A 19,939-nucleotide genomic window follows, 5' to 3' on the forward strand; every position below is an offset into this window, starting at 1 on the left:
CAGGTAAGTAGCTGAATAAAGCAATGAATATAACAATGATAATCAAAATAAGATAAATAATAGTTAGTTATAAGATAAGAAAAATTATATATATAGATTCAAAGTAGTAATTAAAGAATTGTGAAAATAAAATGGAATACAAACGAATGTACTTAACACACATATTTAGCTTGAGAATGAATTATCTAATGAATGCGTCAACTGCAATCATGTACGCGAACCTCTTTTTAACAGCGTTTCTCCCCCGCTATGTCATAATTATCAACTTTAACACAACATTGTGATGCAGTTAAGTTAATTGTTCTTATGTGAAGCAGTTTGGATTGAAAATAGTCCTCAATTGAAGACAAAAAGAGTCCAGTGAAGCAGAAGCTTTAAAAGTCTAAGCGAATCGAACGCGTGCCGCAGAAGAATAAACACACTTCCGCTCGTCCCCGTCTTGATTTCCGTTTTACTTCCGGGTGTGCACTTCGCCTTGCTGCGGTGTTTTCAGCCAAACAACAGTGGTTCTTACACCATGAAGATCCTTACCTGGAACATAAATGGCATAAGGACTTTCAGAGGAGGCATTAAAAAGGCCCTCGAGTCCCTGGACGCAGATATAATCTGTGTTCAAGAGACAAAAGTAACAAGTAAGTGGTTTGCGTAGGAGTTGAGAGCGCGCGGGATCTGTCATGTAACTTATCAGTCAGAAGTCTGTTATGAAAAAACACTACACGCTGTAACAAAGATTTTTCCTCCCACAGGAGACCTGCTTGATGAAAGAACTGCTATTGTTGATGGCTATAACTCCTACTTCAGCTTCAGTAGAGGACGCAGTGGCTACTCAGGTTCATTTTATTTAATAGCATTTCATTTATTATATATAAATCATGCAAAGTTGAAATGCTGATACTTTTCCATATCCTTGCATGGTAAACCTACTTAAAAGCTCATGCTTGCACACTAAATTCTTCAAACTAATTTCCCTGTCATTCCTGACTGACACAGGAGTTGCCACTTACTGTAAGGACAGTGCCACTCCATTTGCTGCTGAGGAGGGTCTCACAGGTCTGCTGACCAGTCATGATGGTGCTGTTAGATGCTACGGGGACCAGACTGAGTTCTGTAGCGAGGAGCTGCAGCTTTTGGACAATGAGGGTCGAGCAGTTATCACACAACATAAAGTCATGTAAGGAAAAATGCCCTTTGATTGTTTTTATTATGAAGCCCATTGAATGTGCTGTATGGTGTTTATCTTGGTCCATGTGCAGGATATCAATGCACTGATATGCCCTTATACCCTTTTCTGACATTCCTATGACCACAAGGTAGTTGCATGTCTGTTTGTAATTTACTTTAATGTCAACAAGTTCCAAACTTTAGTGTCTTTTTGATTCTGTTTCAGGTGTCAGGGCAAAGAGCAAACAATTACAGTCATCAATGTATACTGTCCACGTGCTGATCCTGAGAAGCCGGAGCGGAAGCAGTTCAAACTGCAGTTCTACAAGTTGCTCCAGTGTCGGGCTGAGGCTTTGCTTAAAGACGGGAGGTGAGTATAAAGAAGGTTGTGGTTATACAGTAGTGAGACACAGGTGTTTCCCGCTCCTACCACAGAAGTTTTGACTATGGCTCGGTTTTCTTTCAAGTAGTTTAATTTCACCTTCCCCTGCCTGTGCAATACCACACATTTACCCTGCAATTTATACACTTTGGTAAATTCTTATTTTAAATATAGTTAATTCCAATATTTACAATAACACAGATAACATGATATTTGGCAGATTCTTACTTTAAGGGGGTATTTGTATTTGTTGCTGATGTAACTCTGTTTCCTGAGTTGTGATCAGTCATATTTTTGACAATGCATCATGAGAGGGTCGGCACCTGACTCTGTTATTTACCTCTGTTCTTCAGAAACACTGAGTTGATTGTTTTGTCTGTTATTTTTCAGCCATGTGATTGTTTTAGGGGACGTAAACACATCTCACCGGCAAATCGATCACTGTGACCCCAGTGATATTGTAAGTAAGAGGTTTAAGACTGTTAAAGAATTGTTCGTCTTTTGTTTTGGGGGAAGTTTGCCATACAATAGCAGAATCTGCCTAACAACACTTATATATCTGGATTTAATCAGATATGCACAATGATGAAACTCTTCCTGCTCTATTTTTATTTTTATCCAGGAGGATTTTGGTGAAAACCCTGGGAGGAAATGGCTGAATGGCTTTTTGCACGGTGGCAGTCAAGAAGAGGAAAGCACAGAAGATGAACCTGATGAAGACTCTCAGGTAACTTTGACAGACTCAAACAACACTGGGAAATTTCTGGATACCTTTAGATATTTCCACCCAACTCGTACAAGCGCCTTCACATGCTGGTCCACTCTCACCGGAGCGCGGCAGACCAACTATGGCACACGCATCGACTACATATTCGCAGACTGCCAGCTAACCAAGGAGCAGTTTGTGGATGCAGACATCATGCCGGAGATGGAGGGGTCAGATCACTGCCCTGTGTGGGGGAAACTGAGTAGCTCTCTGGTACCCAGCTCCAAACCTCCTCCCCTCTGTACTCGCTACCTGCCGGAGTTCGCCGGCAAGCAGCAGAAACTGTCCCGCTTTCTTGTAAAGGTGGACCAGAAGCCAGTTCAGTCTGAGCCGAGGGAAGCTTTACCTGGATCACAAGAGGAGGACGAGAGGAGGGAGAATTTAATTCCAGTTGGAGCTGGTAAGAAACGGTTATTAACATCAGACGCTGCTCTTCCAAAGGGGAAAAAGGCAAAGACGGTAAAGGCTTCTCCAAAGCCACAGGGCAGCCTACTTAACTTTTTCAAACCCAAACTCACAAATGTCCCCTCAACTGAAGCCTTTAGTGAAAAAGCCTTCAGTCAGTGTGAAGTCACCTCGTCACAAAACTCCCAAAAGTCTTCCACAGCTAGTGAGGAGGAGTCTTCAGTCACAAGCACGGTACCTGAAGTTACTGAACCTGTCTCGTCTGATTCGACTAAGCTCTCTACCACAGAAGAAGAACAGGTGAAGAGGAAACAGTGGACCCCACAGCCTTCTGGAGGTAACACCGATTCAAAGAAGGGGGCATCATCAGTGTTTTGGAAGTCGGTGCTTCATGGACCTCCACCGCCGCCTCCCTGCAAGGTCCACAAGGAACCCTGTGTGCTCCGTACTGTAAAGAAAGAGGGGCCCAACATGGGCAAACAGTTCTTCGTGTGCTGCCGACCTCAGGGTCACACCTCCAACCCAGAAGCTCGCTGTAATTTCTTTATGTGGGTCGAGAAAGGGAAGTGACATTTTTACTGTACGGACTGTAAGTTGGGTCACAAGTCAAACCAAACCAAACATGCATTTTAAGATTACTTTGTAGATTTTTCATCCTCACACAGATGTGTTTTGTTTACTTTGTGTTTTGTAGTTTTATAATAAATAGTAATCTAGTTTTCTATTACCTTGAGTTTGGTTTATTTGTTCCTGCACAGCGAGAAGAGAGGGAGATGAACAGTAAATTTATCAGAAGTGGCTTTAAGGATAGTTTCAAGAAAATATGCCACTTCTCTGACGCAAGGTTTTACAACTTCTCTCTGTTTTACATGATTCCACTTGGATATCTCAGTTTGGAACAACTGGTCATAAAACACAAACATATGCACAGTGTCCATACAACTCATAATAATAAAGTAAAGCCTGTTAAAGGTAGCACAACATGTCTCTAAGGTTAAAGCCAGAACATGAAAAAGAGGTGTATGTTTCATCCGAGACCACCGGAGAGAAACTTATGACAAAGCAGCCAACAACTTCAGAGCAGAGAGACACTCCACATCTGACTGACCTGGAAAAAGGACCTAACTTAATGTTCTTCCATTTTATTCAGTTAGCTTACATAAAAACAAGACAGTTAAAAGATTCTTCAGGGGGGCTTCTCTTGACTTTTATCCAGCAAGAACACATCAGAGCCTGACTTTTCTATATTTTTAATAAGCACTAATAAGGTATCATTTAATTTGGGATATCCAATTTAAAAAAAAAAAAAAAAAAAAATCATCCCGGATATCCGTTGTGTGATTTTGATGATCCAAAATCCAAAAAGATATAGAGATACACTTGCAACTATCCCTAAAAATATATTACCTTTATACATATCTGAAGAAGGTTTTTTTTTTGAGAGAGAGAGAAGTCTTTTGCAGATATTCAGTGTTCTTTCTGGGTAGAGGGAGAAAAAAATACGTGGATATCTGAAAATGAAAACCCAATATACATGAATGGCAATTACAACAGAATTTGTCCTCAATAGACTGGAGTTATTAACATCTTAAATGGGAATCATGGATTTAAAAAATGTTGTAGGTATCTGAAATGTTGAATTTGACAAGGAAGAATCAACTTATAGATATCTATGACAAACATTCAATCTAGCTGTTAAATATTAAAACTGTGACTCGTACTTTTTAAGGATGTATAAATATCTTACCTTAAATTTCAATTGGGACATTTTTTTTGGGGGGGTATCTTGAAATATAATTTCTGGCAGTAAGAATATTACTGTGTATATCTGTCATTTCCAGGTCTGTAGTGAGAATATGACTTTGACTCTGATAAATGCTGTTATAGGTATTGATAAAACAGTCCTGGATCTATATATTTGGATTACATCTTTAAAGGAGTTGCCATATTCCTAAGAATTAAGGTTCGAAGTGCCTCACATCGTCTTATTAACACCCCACTGACTGTCCACAAGGTGTCAGTGGTGAGCTGGTTCCCACAAATCTGAACTTCACAGAACTCATGAAAAGTAACTTTTCCAAACAACACTTTTTATTGACACTACCAGCCGCACAGCAACAGTTTAACAAACTCTGCAATGTGATTCAGACCAAAAGGGCAGACTTCTATATCAGGGCTGACATTTTCCTTCTCATCTCCAGAGTTACATTTCAACACAAACACTGCCTGAAGACCTTGAAATGTTCCTGAAGTAAAGCATGGGGTGAATGTTGACAGTTTCCCTATATGTGGAATAAGGTTTCAGTATTTCATAATGTAACAGAGCACCATATGTGGCAGAGGCAGTCTGAAATGACAGGGAGGGGCCTCAACTTGTGACATGGCAGGAAATTTCTTAACGCGCGCAATTACTGCCTCCCTCCTCCCTCCTCCCCCCTCCCTCCTCCCCCTTCTTTTCCTCCCTCTCGCTCGTCTTCCAGCTGAAGACAGGCTCCTGGCTCTGGGAACAGCAGACTTGGAGGTGACTTTTTACCCCAAAACTTCTGTCTGGACTGAAGACATCCCTTTGTGTGACTGTTACTAAAGAGGTGAGTACCAGAAGAGGGCCTGCAGGCCTCGACTCTGCAGCTGCTCGAGCATGTGGGCCACGACACAGCTTCCCATTCATACATGAGGTCAGATAACTCGGAGACCCTCTCTCCTCTGGTTGTGAATTGTATTAACAGTTGAAGGGAAGATAACTTTATTTTCAGATGGTTTCTGCCTGAACTCTTCAGCTGAGGATATATTTAAGCTCCTGTTTGTGGAGGGACATGCTGGCAGTTTGTAAAGCACAGAGGAGGGCTTTAAATGACTCACTGAAATGGGAGAGTATCTTGGCTCCACATCCTGGCATGAATGTTCTGTACCAAAATAATATGAAGTGTTTGATGAATGGTTTAACAGAGACAGAAAGGCACCTGGTGAACTATATTTTACCCCATGCAGTTTGTAATTGAATATGATCGTTGCTTTGTCCTGGATTTATTTCAAATGAGTTGTGAAGCTGGATTCAATTCCATAAGGTCAATTGAGGTTACCCAGCTAACCATTATGTTTGTATTACTTCACTCCACCTCACATGTACCTTCAATGATTCTAAAATTCTGCTTGAGTAGAGCCTCAAACAACCTGATTCGAGGACTGTGATGTTGAAAGTGTTATAAGTATGATATAAAGCCCCAAAAAATGAAACAAGAGATAACATTTTGGCTGTCCAGATGTACTTAATTGAATCTTTCACCACAGAGACACATTTCCAGTTACACTGGAAGGAATTTGTGTCATTGTATGATAAAGAAAACTTGGGTGTTTCTTGGGTGTGCAGCCAAAATTCATATCATAGTTGACTTCAACTTTATCAGCCAACTGAAATCTTCCCCCAGAGGTGGCGGAACATTTGTTGTCTTTACGAAAAAGTCACAAGCACAATCTGCTTCTACGTTCAGGAAGTAAAAATGCAGCACAGAATCATCAAGTATCATTACCAGGATCTCTGTGTGTTGCATAATAATAATATTAATACCTTTATTTGTATAGCACTTTTCAATACAAGTAACCAAGTGCTTCAAACTGAAAGTAAAAGCAGAGAGGTAAAACGTTAAAGATTAAAAGAAATCCACAAAATAAAAGCTTTTAGATAAAAGTGTGTCTTGAGTAGTGAAATAAAATGAGGGACTGACTCTGCAAGTCGGATTTCCTCTGGCAGGCTGTTCCTCAGTGCATGCCTTCTTAGTTTCTCCTATTACGTGTCAACACAGGTATTACGGTGAGTTTTGGGTCAAGCACATGATGAGTTTGTAAGCATGCACAATGTTTCCACTCCTAAGCACAATCACATGTGGGTAATCTTAAAAAAGCACTTATCTCCTAAGCTAATTAGCATCACTGTGACTTCCAGCAGGATGCAAACTGTCAGTGACTATCCGCCCATGCAGCAACAAAAAACCCCTCTCAGAAGACACCCACTACGCCCCTCCTTTTCCACTTGCATATTCTGTAATGACATGGTAATTAGTATCCAGCACCCTGTTGGTTTAAAGGGTTCCTGGGGTTACCTGTAGCCTTGAACTGCAGACACAACTGCAGGCTTGGTTCAGTCCCTTTTGTCTGCACTCCGGTGTCGACACCTTTGGGGAGCAGACACCTGGTGAGAGGATCCATCCAGTCAGCCAGCCTCTATGCGATGGAGTGACTCTACCTGTATGTGGTTGAACAAAGGGTTAAGTATGGGTGTTCCCATTTCCCGCTCACTCCCCCCTCAGCCTGTAATCTCTCTCACTCTCTCCTCTCCTCACTACCAAGGAGCTTTGGAGAGACTCCTAAGAACAAAGCTATATATAAACACTGCAAGGGGAAAATAAGGGAACTTGCTCAAGGATTGATTCTGACATTTTTTAGAGAGGAAACTGGCTTTGTTTTTAGGTCACCAGGGTAAGTTGCTGAAAAATGTGTGTGTGTGTGTGTTTCCATATGTATTAGATGTTGAGGAGGGGAAGGGAAGGGCTGTCATAGTGAGCTGCTCTTGCGTCAGACAAGAACCATGTGGGCTGTAATGCTAGACAGTAAGATAAAACATGTGTCTTTGTTTGACTTAAGATTGTTTCTCATTGACAAATTTACTCAAAATATTATTTAATGTGATGTTTAAGAAGGAGTTGGATTGGTTGTTTGGAAAAATTGTGGCATAAAGAGTTGGATTTGGAAAGCATGGGAACGTTTTAAAGTACTTAAAACTTTTTCTAATCTTTAAAAGTTTTCACAGAGTAAGAGCTTCCCTCCTGACCGAGGAAAGCTTTTACTTGGACTTAGTTTCTAGTTGACCAGGTTTCTCTAGTTTCACCATCTACCCCCTCAAAATAGACAGCAATCAGGTCCACAATGTAAAATCCGCTTTTTTACACTGTGAAACTGGCCACACATCCACCAAAACTGTCTCTTTGTGATGTTAAACGAGACTCAGCCTGCATTTCACCGGCTGTGTGTGTTGGCTGTGAGCCATGGGAAAGTCGCCGGGTATGTAGCTAAAGAAAGTAACTCCAACCAGAGTTGACCTAAGGCAAGTATGCATGGGGAAGGCTACTCTGTATTTAGGCTAAATGGCACCATTTAAACAAGAAGCCTTTGTTTATCTCTGTGGCCTGCTGCGATCAACTTCCAAAGCTGTTTGGATTATTGTGCATCAACAGGCCCTGTTTCTGTGATGAGCGTAGGATTTTTGTGTGAAACTCCTCAGGAATGGCACATTGTAGTGCGAGTGTGTCCTTAGGGGTCAGATGTGAAAATCCTGAGGGCAGTTTGACCCACAGAGAGGGGAAGTATCCCATGACCCCACCAGCAGGAGCACAGACCTACGCTCATTCGCAGTGCGCGTCCATGCCAGCTTTGTGTGGCCCACAGATTACAGCAACATAAGTCCTCTGACAACATTTGTTATTTAAAGACCTTCAGCTTCACATGCACCTACATCTATGGCTTATGTTCTTCTGTCTTATTCTGTGATCTGCCACAGTGATTTGGAAGTTGTTCATCTGAGCAGGATTCAAAATAAAATAGCACTGAAGGATTTATGCATCTCCAAAGGGAAATAAAAACATGAAACATTCTGGTTATCCTTGGCAATAAGAAAAATTACAGAGCTGAGCGTCTCAAGGCTTTATAAATAGTGTTGCCCTTTGGAAGCCACATTGCACTTTATGTTTGTATTCCATCAGTCACTGTGTTTCTTTTCTGCAATGGCGTCTTTCTGTTTGAGTTTAAAAGACAAGTATATTTACCTTTTAAAGGCCAAGTGTATCCAGACTGCCTTTGTAATATTACTATGTATTTATGGCATGTACAGAGCCAGCAGTATTACATAAACACATTATATTTCTTCAGTTGGTCCCTGGACAAGTTTGGACCCAAAAAAGGGTGATTCATTCAAGAGAAATTCTAAAGATTTGAAGACCCATGTTGACGTCATCCTGCTTTTAGTTTTCCTCACACATCTGGAAGAGTTGGAACAACCTTCTCAGTGTTTTACAAAGAAGAAAAAGGGGGAATTTGTTGATGACTAAGGTAGGAAAGTGGATCAAGAAGCTGACACTTGTTTTGTTTTTGTTTCCAGCCAGGTAAAAGTCTGAAGAGGATTCTTTTAGTCCTGCAAGTTAAGTCTGTAAAGTCACAATCCCAGTCAGCAGAATGGAGCTTCAGAAGATGAACGGACACAGCAGAGATGATGGGTGCGTTCCACATCGATAAATGATTACTTTAACTCAAGAAACTTTTTACATTTCTGCAGTTTTTATGAGTTTTAGAAGCAAACATAAAAGCTACAAGATTTTTGAGAGACTGTAAATGTGAAGCCTTCATTAAAAGCTGTGTTGTTTGTCCTCCATTGTAGGTTTGATGGTCTTGAAGCCGTGACCGAACATGAAGAGTTTCTCCCACATAAACCTGGAGCCAAGAAAGAAACCCACTTCACGGATGTGAGTGCTGAGTTTAGACAATGTCGTTAGCACATTGATTTGCTGAAGTAAAATTAGACACACAACTGACGATGCTGTCGATGTTATTTCTATCTATGTATTGATTTGTCTCAGTTACATCCTCTGTTGTCTTCTTTCTGCAGTTCGAGGGAAAGACTTCATTTGGCATGTCCATCTTTAACCTCAGTAACGCCATAATGGGCAGTGGGATTCTGGGATTGGCTTATGCAATGTCCAACACTGGAATCATTTTTTTCTTGTGAGTATTCAAGCCAAACACACAGTCTTAGCTACCGTGGATAATAAAACCAAGCCATGTAAGTTTCTATGTTTGCTCAGTGCAAACACTTCAGATATTGTCTGTTCTTCTACAAGATCTATTTGTATATAGGAGGGCAAAATAGACACTTCTCCAAACTACAAGAACAGAACAGGGTGTTTGTTGTGTGTGAGAGTGTGTTTCAGTTTACGAGCTGTAGAGCGACCGTGTGAGGATTTTTACAAAATGAAGTCATTTTTGCTGACAGCACTTTTAGTACAGGCTTTTTCCTTTTGACTTTCCAACAAATTAACACTTTTTGGTAACATCTTTTTTGTTTGTGTAGATTTTTATTTCATTCATTCTGAATTTAATAAATTGTTCACATATGAAATGAATGCTGCTAGAATCTCCCTCTTTGAGCTGTATAGCCCTGTAAAGCTTTGGAAGTATTTTAAAGCACTAAATGAATTCTAAGTGAACATTATTAAGGTCAAAGGTAAACATCAGAATCAGGATTAAGTTCTTGCTAGTGGATACAGATGGGATAGAGTTAATGAAGGGTCCATGTAAGGTTAGAAGTGTGGCCGGTGTGTGTATCATCTGACTGCGTGTATTAGTGTTTAAGCAGGTATGTGTGCTGGCAGGGGGGCTGGGCTCTGTGCTTGTGTTTACGTGTGTTTCTGTCCGTCTCCACCTGTGTGAGTTGTAGGTGTGTTGCTGTATTTACATCCAACTCCTACCGTGCACAGCCTGGTCTGTCAGAATATACATTAGAGCTCACACTCACGCAGCTTCACTAAATCAGATTTGAGCAGATAAAAATAGCTCGTAGTGGTCAGATCCAAGACACGCCTGCCCTGGATCAGTCCAGTGCTATGTGGCGGGGGGAGAGAGGTGGGGGCTAGATGGAGGGCAAGTCTCTTATTCATGTGGGTGGAGTAAAAACCTAAGAAACAGTTGTCAACAATATTTAGTTTCTGGAAAATAGCTTCATTTTTCTCTATCTTACTTGCTTTGATTACCTAGACTGAGAGAATTGACTTCATTACAATCAGAATACTGCAGAGAGTGTATTTTGATATCTTTAAAAAAGTGCATTAGGACCCAAACTACAAGGCTCATAAACTTCAACCCAAGAGTCACCACTAAATAGGAATTCACAAAAAACTGCCCCACAACTATTGCTCAATGAAGACCAGTGGTGGACAGTAACAAAGTAAATGTACTTGAGTACTGTACTTAAGTACATTTTTGAGTATCTGTACTCTACTTGAGTATTATATTTTGGGGATACTTATTACTTTTACTTCACTACATTCAGAAGACAATTATTGTACTTTTTGCTCCGCTACATTTCTATCAGTGCTCTAGTTACTCACTACTTTAGCTTTGAAGTCAGCTCATGAATTTCCTTCTCTTTTCTGAAATCTGATCCCTAAGACAGTAGGGGTGAGTATTGGCAAGAACCTGACGATACGATATGCATCACGATACTTGGGTCATGATACGATAGTATCACGATATATCACAATATCACAATATTGTGATATATTGCGATATTCTACACAGTTAACTAAGAAAAAAATAGAGATGGTATATATGTTAATCACACAATATTACTCAAAATTGAAAGGAAAAATTAAGTCAAAATTATTTGATTGAAAACAACTTTTCCCCTTTTTTGTTTTTGAAATACTGAAGTCGTAAGTTTCAAATCAGCTAAAATATGATTATTCATTTTTACAAAAAATAAATATTAAGAGTTGAAATATCTATATTATATCGGAGGTCAAAGTATCGTGATATATTGCTGTATCGATATTTTTTCACACCTCTATAAGACAGTAAAATCTGTTTGTGTAGTTCTGTTTGTCTCAGTGGTTTAGTCATACCTGTATATCGTGCGTCTCCACGGTTGACCGTGGAGCAAACACAGGGCAGATTTCACTCAGATCAGGCAGTTCATTTAGAGGTGGTAATAATGGCTATAATTCTCCACCTGAGCACCCATGGCCATATCTTCAGCCTGTGTTAGAGGTTTTTGAAATGAAGAATGATACGTATCGTTTGAAATGTTCTCCCTGTTTTTTTTGTTTGTTTGTTTTTTGTTTTTTTTTAGAGGTTTCAAGTAATGGTTTCTAGATAAACATAATGTGAATGTACTCCTATGTAGTCTTGACTGCACTCATGCTTTGTGAAAACGTTTTGAGATTTTTTAAGAAGTACTTTTTAATACTCTAGTATTTTTAAAAGCAGGTACTTCAGTACTTTAACTCAAGTAATAATCTGACAGAGCAACTTTCACTTGTATTGGAGTAATATTTGACATGGATTATCTATACTTTGACTTAAGTACTGAAGACATGTACTTTGTCCACCACTGATGAAGACCTAGTGTGCCTCAAACCTTTATTATGTACCACTTCACTTCAGCTGACTGGTTGGAAAATGGCTTGCCTCAGCATTGTATAATGATGATCCCTGACCAGTAACTCAGTACTGGTCAGTCATGCAGTTGGCTTGATACTGTCTGCAGCTCTTAACACTCTGCAACAGAGCAGCTGCAGACTTTAGCACGGCAGCTAACTAGCCTGCTTATACATGTACAATGCTGTTAAATGGACACTTTAGTATGTTAAAGTTACAGTAACCCACCCGAGGCTAACCTCAGCAACAGTTACCTAAATCACAGTGTATTTTGAGATTCTAAAAGGTGTGAATATGAACATTAACAAATAAAATGTGTACAGAGTGATGCGTTCAGGGACTCACCTGGGGCACGTTTCTAGTAGCTAACTGAGGGAGGGAGGGCGCCCTTGAGGCAAAGATACAAATAGAGGAATTTATGGCAAGTGGAGTTACAGACATTTTTAACTTTCTTACACCAGAACAACAACAAGGTCAAAATAACACTTGAAACTTGTCAAATATTTACTTGAATGCACTTCTTTTTCACTCCTTTCTTTGTTCCTCTTTTATATATGTAGGGGTATGAGTCTGTCTAGAAGCAGGAGCGTTGCCAGGAATTCTGGGGCCCCTGAAAGATATCTCAGTAGGCCCCATCACCAAAGCCAACCCTACAACATATAACATTGCTGCTATAATACTGGTTTATTTGCATTAAACAAAGATATATGCTTAAAACTATCCTAGTTAACTGACTCAAATGTAAGCTACATATCAGTATATATATTTTTTTTTTTACAATTTCTCCAAATGTTACTGCACAATATTGACCTCTTTAAACATGACTATTTGAAGCCAAGTGACTTGTTGAATAACAACAAAGGGGCATTATTTGGTATAATTTAACCTCATGAAGTCAAATAAAACTCTAAAAACCTACAGTTTACTTTCAATCAGATTTAGCCACACTTGATGCTATGAAAAAATGACAATGACAAGCGTTTTTATGCATAGACAGCTGTTTAAATCACACTAACAGCCCATTGTATATACATTTTTAACTTATTAATCATGCATCCACATTGATTGATCAAGGCTCACGGTCTGTTCCACAGCCAATGTCCACTCAGCACCCCAGGAGCTGCCTGCTACTGACAGACAGCTTAAACAGAGACTCCCCTTTTTTCCAGAAAGGAATCCTGAATGTTTTTTTATTTATTCAGACAATTTTAGTTATCTTATTGCAGTTATAACAAAACAAAAGTAAAGCGTAGTAGAAAACACAATTTTTTCTGGCCCCTCCCCACTTGGGCCCTAGGTAGTCAGTCCCACTTTTCCCCCCACTGCGACACCCCGGTCTAGAAGTATAAGAAATGTTATACTAATTTCAAGGGATAGTTCACTTTTTATTAAGTAGGGTTGTATAATATACTTCTAAATAGGCTAAGTGTATTACCCACTGGGGATGCTGCTGGGCTCGAACCCTTTGTTGAGATTGAGAAACAGGCCAGATCACCTAAAAAGACGCTAGGCTATCAACCAAACAGTGACGGTATGCATGAAGTTTGAGAATAGTGCTGAAACAGATGGGCTTTTGACAGCAAAGTAAAGCACCCAAAAAGTTTTTAAATAGAGCCTTCTCTTACTCTGACATTAGAGTTTGGGTTTGAGTATCATAAAACTTGGTCAATTATGTGGTAGAGTTAGCCCTATCTTTAGTGGTTGATAGCCTATAGCTTCTTTTCCGGTTCTCCGGACAGTTTCTCAACCAAGGACCTGACCTAAGAGGGATCCCCTGTTGAAAAGAATTCTTGAAAGTAATTCATACAACCCCAACTATATTTAAAAAATATCTTTAAGGAAATGGACATTACAATATGTAGTAAAATCTGCAGTTACAATGAGGCCTTTCAGTTTTTCTCATTTCAAATTCAGATATGAATTACATTTCTCAATCGTTTTCTGCTCTTGTGTTTCAGAACCCTGTTGGTGTTCATCGCCATTCTGTCTGCATACTCAATTCATCTCCTGCTGAAAAGTGCTGGAGTTGTTGGTAAGTCACAAAACAAAATACGCTGCAGATAACCACAGAGGCAATTATTTTATTTTCTCTTTTTTTGTAGGATTATTATTTGGACTTCTTTTAGCCTCTCTAAGAGAGACTGGAAATGTGGTCAGAGAGCAGGGGATGACATGCACCAAATCCTGTTGGGACCAGGAACTGATGATAAACTGGCACCCATCATAGAATCAATTCTGCATTGAGGACTTGTTTTCATTCAATATATAAATAGTGGACCAAGCCGTCTCGACAGCATACACTGTCTTTAAGCTTTGAATGGTATTTTGACAGTCACTGGTGGAGCAGGAGACTAGCAAGGGGCTGACAAATGCTGAAACATCACCACTACACTCTCTCTTTAAGGGTGTTCTTTAGAAGCTGGCTAATTAGACAGTTAATCATGTTTACTGATTTAACTAAAAAGCTAGTGAACTGATGGAACATGTTTTGTTTTTGCTGTGGAATTTGGCATTATAATATCAAGCCCAATAAGGACTGACTCACTTCAGGGACAAGCTTAAGTGGCCACTTGAGAACTACGATTCCTTGCACTTCTGTTTTTGCCAAGAATGTTTCAGGCTTGTAAGTTGTTTATCACGCACTAACATATATATTATGTATGTGTTTTTTTAGGCATCCGTGCTTATGAGCAACTTGGGAATCGGGCTTTTGGTCCCCCGGGGAAAATGCTGGCAGCCTCCATCATCACAGTCCACAACATCGGAGGTACTGGCTGCCTTCTCTCATCTTTAATTCATCTGTTAGTGAAAGCATGTGCATTTAATCTGAATAGATTAGACACACATTAAATAAGTCTGCTTCCACTTCCTATTAGCCATGTCCAGCTACCTCTTCATCGTCAAGTCGGAGCTCCCACTGGTTATTCAAGCTTTCCTCAGTAAACATGACAACACAGGGTGAGAGTCACAGTGGAACCCTATCTGCTCTTTTGTTTCATCCGTAGTCTTGTGTTTTTTTATTCTACATTTAGAAGTATCAGTTTTTAGGTTGATGTGTTGATTTTTCTTCATGTGTTTGTCCTGCTATCTCTTAGAGAGTGGTTCTTGAATGGAAACTACTTGATCATCATTGTTAGTGCTTCCATCATCCTTCCTCTAGCACTCATGAAACAACTTGGTATGTTTTTCATCCTTTCATCACATTTTGTTTTTTACTTAGTCCTCATTCTCTCCCATGCACATTTTTTCCCCTGTACCCATCTTGTGTTTACTCTCTGAAATTGAAATGCCATCTCCTCCAAAATGAACCATAGCTCAGGTTTCACATCTCATTGTCATTACAATACAGGTTATTTGGGCTATACAAGTGGCTTCTCCCTCTCCTGCATGGTGTTTTTCCTAATTTCGGTGAGTGACTGCAACAGCACTAAATTGTCTTCCATTTCAAATGAGCTTGAATCAACCAAAGACTGTCCTCCTCTCAGGTTATATACAAGAAATTCAACATCCCTTGTCCACTGGATGATGAATACACAAACATAACTGAAGTTATCGATGATCACGGTGTCATTAACGGGACGGATGACCTCTGTGAAGCCAAACTTTTTACAATCAACCCACAGGTTAGATAAACATCATCACATTCTTCTATGTTCTGTGAATTCAGTTGTATACTTCCTGGTAAGCTTAGCAGCTTCACCACCACACGTTCTGCACCAGAGTGTGTTATGTCAACAGCGTCTAGGCGTGTGTTATGTCAACGGCAATGTTGGCTTTAAAACAAGCATCTAATTGTGTCACCTTGCTGGACTCTGAGGGTGACTCACTGACCTTTGGTGTGTTTGGCTCTTAGACGGCATACACCATCCCAATTCTGGCTTTCGCATTTGTCTGTCATCCTGAGGTTCTGCCAATCTACACAGAGCTAAGAGAGTAAGTCAAAATCACACTAATTAGTTCACTAAGTTAGTTGTGTTTTCTTTTCAGGGCATATAGAATATCTTTTTTTAATTTAATGTGACTTTCTGCTTTTCTTTACCCCAGTGCCACCAAGAAACGTATGCAGAACGTCGCCAACTTCTCCATCCTGGCCATGTTTGTCATGTACCTGCTAACTGCTCTTTTTGGTTACCTCACATTTTTTGGTAAGAGACTCTTTCCTCTTCAAGAGAGTCAAAGGTCAGCCTGTTCTGGTGTTGTGAATGGAAATATTTTCCCATGAATGACTCACTTGTACCCAGAGCTCATATGCATTTTCCAGTGTTGTGAATGAGGGATTAGTCCACGTGTGATAAACGATGTACGTGCTTCTTTATGCGTAGGTGCTGTGGAGTCTGAGCTGCTGCACACCTACAATCGAGCAGGTCCTCTGGACGTCCTGGTTCTCTGTGTCCGTCTGGCTGTGCTGGTGGCTGTAACTCTGACTGTTCCTGTGGTTCTATTCCCGGTAAGACATTAGACATACAGACGCTTTATGTTAAAAAAAACCAAGAATAACAGCAATGACTTTATGACTTTCTTACACTTTCTGCTCCTTAGAATTCAGTGTGATCCACTAAATAGAAATGTAGTCAGATCAAAACAACAGCATTAAGAAACACAAGACAGAGATTAAACAGTTAAAAGACGTAGTTGAATGATAGATCTGCTAATATGACCTTAAATCATCAGCTATTTTCATCAGTTTATGTTTAATAAATCAATCAATCAGACTTTATTTATAAAGCGCTTTTCATGCAAAGACATTGTAACTCAAAGTGCTGTACATAAAAACAAATTCAAATAGAATACATTAAGAAAAAATAATAAATAAGTACATAAATATATAAAATAGAATAAAAGTGACTAAAAATGTAACTAGATAATAAATAAATAAATAAATAAATAAATAAATAAATAAATAAATAAATAAATAAATAAAACTGTTAGAAGAATGAAACTCGGTTAAAAGCGAGACTAAAAAGATAGGTCTTGAGTTTGCCTTTCAAAATGTTTATGCTCTGTGCGGTATAAGGTCTGTTTAAAATGAAAAAGCTTGCAGCATCTCAAATAATAATATTTATATTTTATTTTCTAATATGATGTCACGGTGAATATGTTGGAGTGTTGGTCACTAAAATAAAGTAATTTTCTCTCCTTTCATTCGTCATTTTAATAACTAAAAGATTATATAAACAAAAAAAGATTATTGCATGCAGTTATATACATATTCATATAAAACATGAAAACACCGTCAGAGTGTAAATACTTTAATTATGCAACTACATGTACAAATATTGTAAACAAAAGACCCTGTCCTCTGTACAGTTCAGCTTTCTTATAACAAAGGCAAAGACAACTCCTCCAAGGAAATCTAGTTTATTTAATAATTCATATAAGAACATGTATTTTTAGTTCAAAATCTGTTGAATTAGACAACTATACATTAAAAACTGATGTTATTCGTCCAACATAAAAAACATTCTTGAGCAATGATGACCCATAGTGGTAGTGGGGGGTAGTGACTGAGAAGTAGAGGACACAGAATTGTTCCCTGGGGAACTCCATATGCATTGTTTTGTCTTTTTTCTACATTGCCTGAAGGGAGCTTTGATTGCTTTGGTCAGAACCAGATTAGCTGTTTCCAGCCTGAAGTAAGCTAATGTCATGTAAGGTTAATGTAATACTTCAACTTTATTTAGAAGCAGCTTAGCTTGCATTTGTTACCTAACTTATTGTACTTCTATTGCTTTTTTTATTTTAGTGTTTCTTTAAAATGAACCCTCTTTTAAATGGAATTGTATTCTGCACTCTGTTTTATATTGTATGTTTATTGTTGTATGTTTTGCACAGTAACTGAGGAGCACTAAAATTTCACTCTAGTAAAGTTCTTTCTCATAGTGTCTTTCTCTACTACATACGATTTGACTTCTTTTGAGAACAGCACCCTTTTGACTATTTATGGTATAAAATGCAGATTTTTAGCACTTCCTCATTTGGACCACAGAGTGCTGTCTGCTTCTTTTAAACAGCCTTGTGTTGACACATTTTGAAACTCATCTTAAATGTGATACAGTCTCAACAGCTGCTTTGAGTGCTTGCTCAGCCATAACTTTTTTACATTTATTTATCAATCTCTATGCTTCTTATTTAGTTCATACAGAAAGCATAGTATTTTCAGTATTCCTCACTGTTTTCTTTCTTCATTCTCTCTGCAGATCCGCAGGGCCTTGCTCCAGATCTTCTTCCCAGAAAAACCTTTCCACTGGGCCATTCACATCGGTATCGCAATCATCCTTATCTTCGTGGTCAATCTGCTTGTTATCTTCGTGCCCTCCATTCGGGACATTTTTGGTATCATCGGTAAGTTAACATCAGACTTCTGCTCTGGGCTTTACTACATATGTGTAGAGTTTAGTTGTAGATTTACTGAATGTAAAAGTACTGAAATAATCTCACTCTCTCTGATCTCTTGCCTCTTATCTTCAGGAGCAACATCGGCCCCCTGCCTCATCTTCATCCTACCTGGAATCTTCTACATTCGGATCATCCCTGAAGACGAGGAACCATTACTGTCTAGACCAAAAGTTCAGGTAGGATGCAGTCCCTTCAGCTATCAAGAAGGCCATGACTTCTGCTTCTGAATCTTTGTGTTTTGCAACTTGTCGTTGACACAGATGTTGTTTTCTTTCCTCTACTCCTGCAGGCTGCATGCTTTGCTGCACTTGGATTCGTCTTCATGATCATGAGTCTGTCGTTTATCATCATTGACTGGGTGACCGGGGAGTCAAGAAGCGGAGGCGCTCACTAGCTGTGACTGAACAGACATACTACGAACAGAATGCCAACCAAAGTTCCCTCCCTGTCTTTTAAAATACCCCTGATCTGCTGAGATCTCATTTGAAGCCAAATGGGACAGTTTGGCCACACAAGATGAAGGACATGTGAAGAACCCTTCACAATTAAAAAAAGAAAGCTTTTCGACATGTGACAGGGCAGAAAAAAGGCCCTGTAATGGGGGAGAGAACACAGACACAGTGTTTTCTGACTGATTAAACCCACGTAATGGCTTGCAGTGAGGTTCTTGTTTGGAGGCATGTGTAGAAATGCTATAAAGCATGAATGGGAACAGCATGACTCAAATGGAAATCCCATTTTAGAGTATGGATGGATACAGTTCCCTGGAATAGCTCAGTCACTGCCAAATCTTTGCTCTTCTTCCCTACATTTCAGATTTACTGGGCAGTAATTATGAAGCGTCACAATGCAAACTTAATGAATGACTTTAAACACCAAAACACTTCATCTGATGCTATTTTATTCTACCTTTAGGGCTCTCAAACCTGCTGGTGCAGCGTTGTCCACATTTAAACAGTACAGGTTAGTCTACAGATTCACACTAACTATTCCAAACCACCAAAAGATAACTTCCAATCACTTTCACACCATTTTAAATGATAATGTGATTTTTATTTGTTCTTCTTTTAACTTAATTTAAGACGATCATCTTCAATCTGAGTCTGTTGTGACCTTTATTTGTATATAATCCAACAGAGATGGTGCAATTTGTGGTGTTCAGCTGCTATCTATGAAGGTCAAACAGAAAGTTACTGACAATCAAATGTGAGTGAACCTACACAATGAGTTGTTTGTACAATTTTTAAGTTATTCCTAAAAAAAAACAAAAAAAACTAGAGGCAAACCAAAGAAGTTAACTGTGTCGTATAAAACTGGGTGCAACACACTTTTTTTGATGTGTTCTGCAAAAGCCTGTTAAAAGTGTACATAAAAAATGCAGTGTTAAAGATGGTGTCTGTTTTAGCAGTCCATGAACTCAGTTTGGTGACTAATGACCTCTGGTTTTTAACTTCAAATGAATGGAGCCTGTTTGGTTTTTTTTGTCTTGAAATTTGACTCAAATATTTTGATTTTGTTATTCATCCTGTACATTTTTAAATTAATTTGAATGTTATCTGTCAATAAAATGTCATTCATTTGTAAACTTTTGGAGTCGCCATCAAGTCATTGGTGTCGCTTTTTACACGCAT

The 19,939-nt window shown here is 39.1% G+C and overlaps 2 protein-coding genes and 1 long non-coding RNA gene across 4 annotated transcripts; 2 read left to right on the forward strand and 1 right to left on the reverse strand.

Moving 5' to 3' along the window:
• Nucleotides 1-15: 15 nt before the first annotated feature.
• Nucleotides 16-12,500, reverse strand: LOC117822006. Its single transcript, XR_004633107.1, has 4 exons — nucleotides 12,421-12,500; nucleotides 12,258-12,300; nucleotides 6,812-6,954; nucleotides 16-531 (listed from the first exon to the last, which is right to left on the reverse strand). It is a non-coding gene; the product is annotated as an uncharacterized LOC117822006 (long non-coding RNA).
• apex2 (APEX nuclease (apurinic/apyrimidinic endonuclease) 2) lies at nucleotides 418-3,441 on the forward strand. The gene is made up of 6 exons (XM_034696595.1): nucleotides 418-632; nucleotides 747-830; nucleotides 991-1,171; nucleotides 1,388-1,531; nucleotides 1,934-2,003; nucleotides 2,166-3,441. Exons 1-6 carry the CDS (start codon nucleotides 518-520, stop codon nucleotides 3,282-3,284), a joined length of 1,713 nt encoding a protein of 570 aa, XP_034552486.1. The 5' UTR covers nucleotides 418-517; the 3' UTR covers nucleotides 3,285-3,441.
• On the forward strand, nucleotides 5,168-19,893 carry LOC117822005 (sodium-coupled neutral amino acid transporter 3-like). Of its 2 annotated transcripts, none has more exons than XM_034696597.1 (16): nucleotides 5,168-5,302; nucleotides 8,863-8,977; nucleotides 9,139-9,223; nucleotides 9,367-9,482; nucleotides 13,871-13,944; nucleotides 14,587-14,679; nucleotides 14,789-14,870; nucleotides 15,008-15,090; nucleotides 15,262-15,320; nucleotides 15,398-15,535; nucleotides 15,766-15,845; nucleotides 15,957-16,057; nucleotides 16,235-16,359; nucleotides 18,110-18,254; nucleotides 18,381-18,484; nucleotides 18,598-19,893. In XM_034696597.1, exons 2-16 carry the CDS (start codon nucleotides 8,937-8,939, stop codon nucleotides 18,700-18,702), a joined length of 1,431 nt encoding a protein of 476 aa, XP_034552488.1. In that variant the 5' UTR covers nucleotides 5,168-5,302; nucleotides 8,863-8,936; the 3' UTR covers nucleotides 18,703-19,893. The 2 variants fall into 2 exon arrangements, with proteins under 2 accessions (XP_034552488.1, XP_034552489.1); XM_034696598.1 differs by lacking the exon at nucleotides 5,168-5,302 and adding an exon at nucleotides 7,034-7,187.
• The last annotated feature ends 46 nt before the right edge of the window (nucleotides 19,894-19,939 follow it).

This window comes from Notolabrus celidotus, chromosome 11, assembly GCF_009762535.1.
Source record: "Notolabrus celidotus isolate fNotCel1 chromosome 11, fNotCel1.pri, whole genome shotgun sequence".
Lineage (NCBI taxonomy): Eukaryota > Metazoa > Chordata > Actinopteri > Labriformes > Labridae > Notolabrus > Notolabrus celidotus.

Coding starts and splice junctions, on each gene's coding strand:
- apex2 (XM_034696595.1), top strand. CDS start 518: ATGAAGATCCTTACCTGGAACATAAATGGCATAAGGACTTTCAGAGGA. Junction 633..746: donor TCAAGAGACAAAAGTAACAA/GTAAGTGGTTTG, acceptor TTCCTCCCACAG/GAGACCTGCTTGATGAAAGA. Junction 831..990: donor AGGACGCAGTGGCTACTCAG/GTTCATTTTATT, acceptor TGACTGACACAG/GAGTTGCCACTTACTGTAAG.
- LOC117822005 (XM_034696597.1), top strand. CDS start 8,937: ATGGAGCTTCAGAAGATGAACGGACACAGCAGAGATGATGG. Junction 8,978..9,138: donor GGACACAGCAGAGATGATGG/GTGCGTTCCACA, acceptor CCTCCATTGTAG/GTTTGATGGTCTTGAAGCCG. Junction 13,945..14,586: donor GAAAAGTGCTGGAGTTGTTG/GTAAGTCACAAA, acceptor GTGTTTTTTTAG/GCATCCGTGCTTATGAGCAA.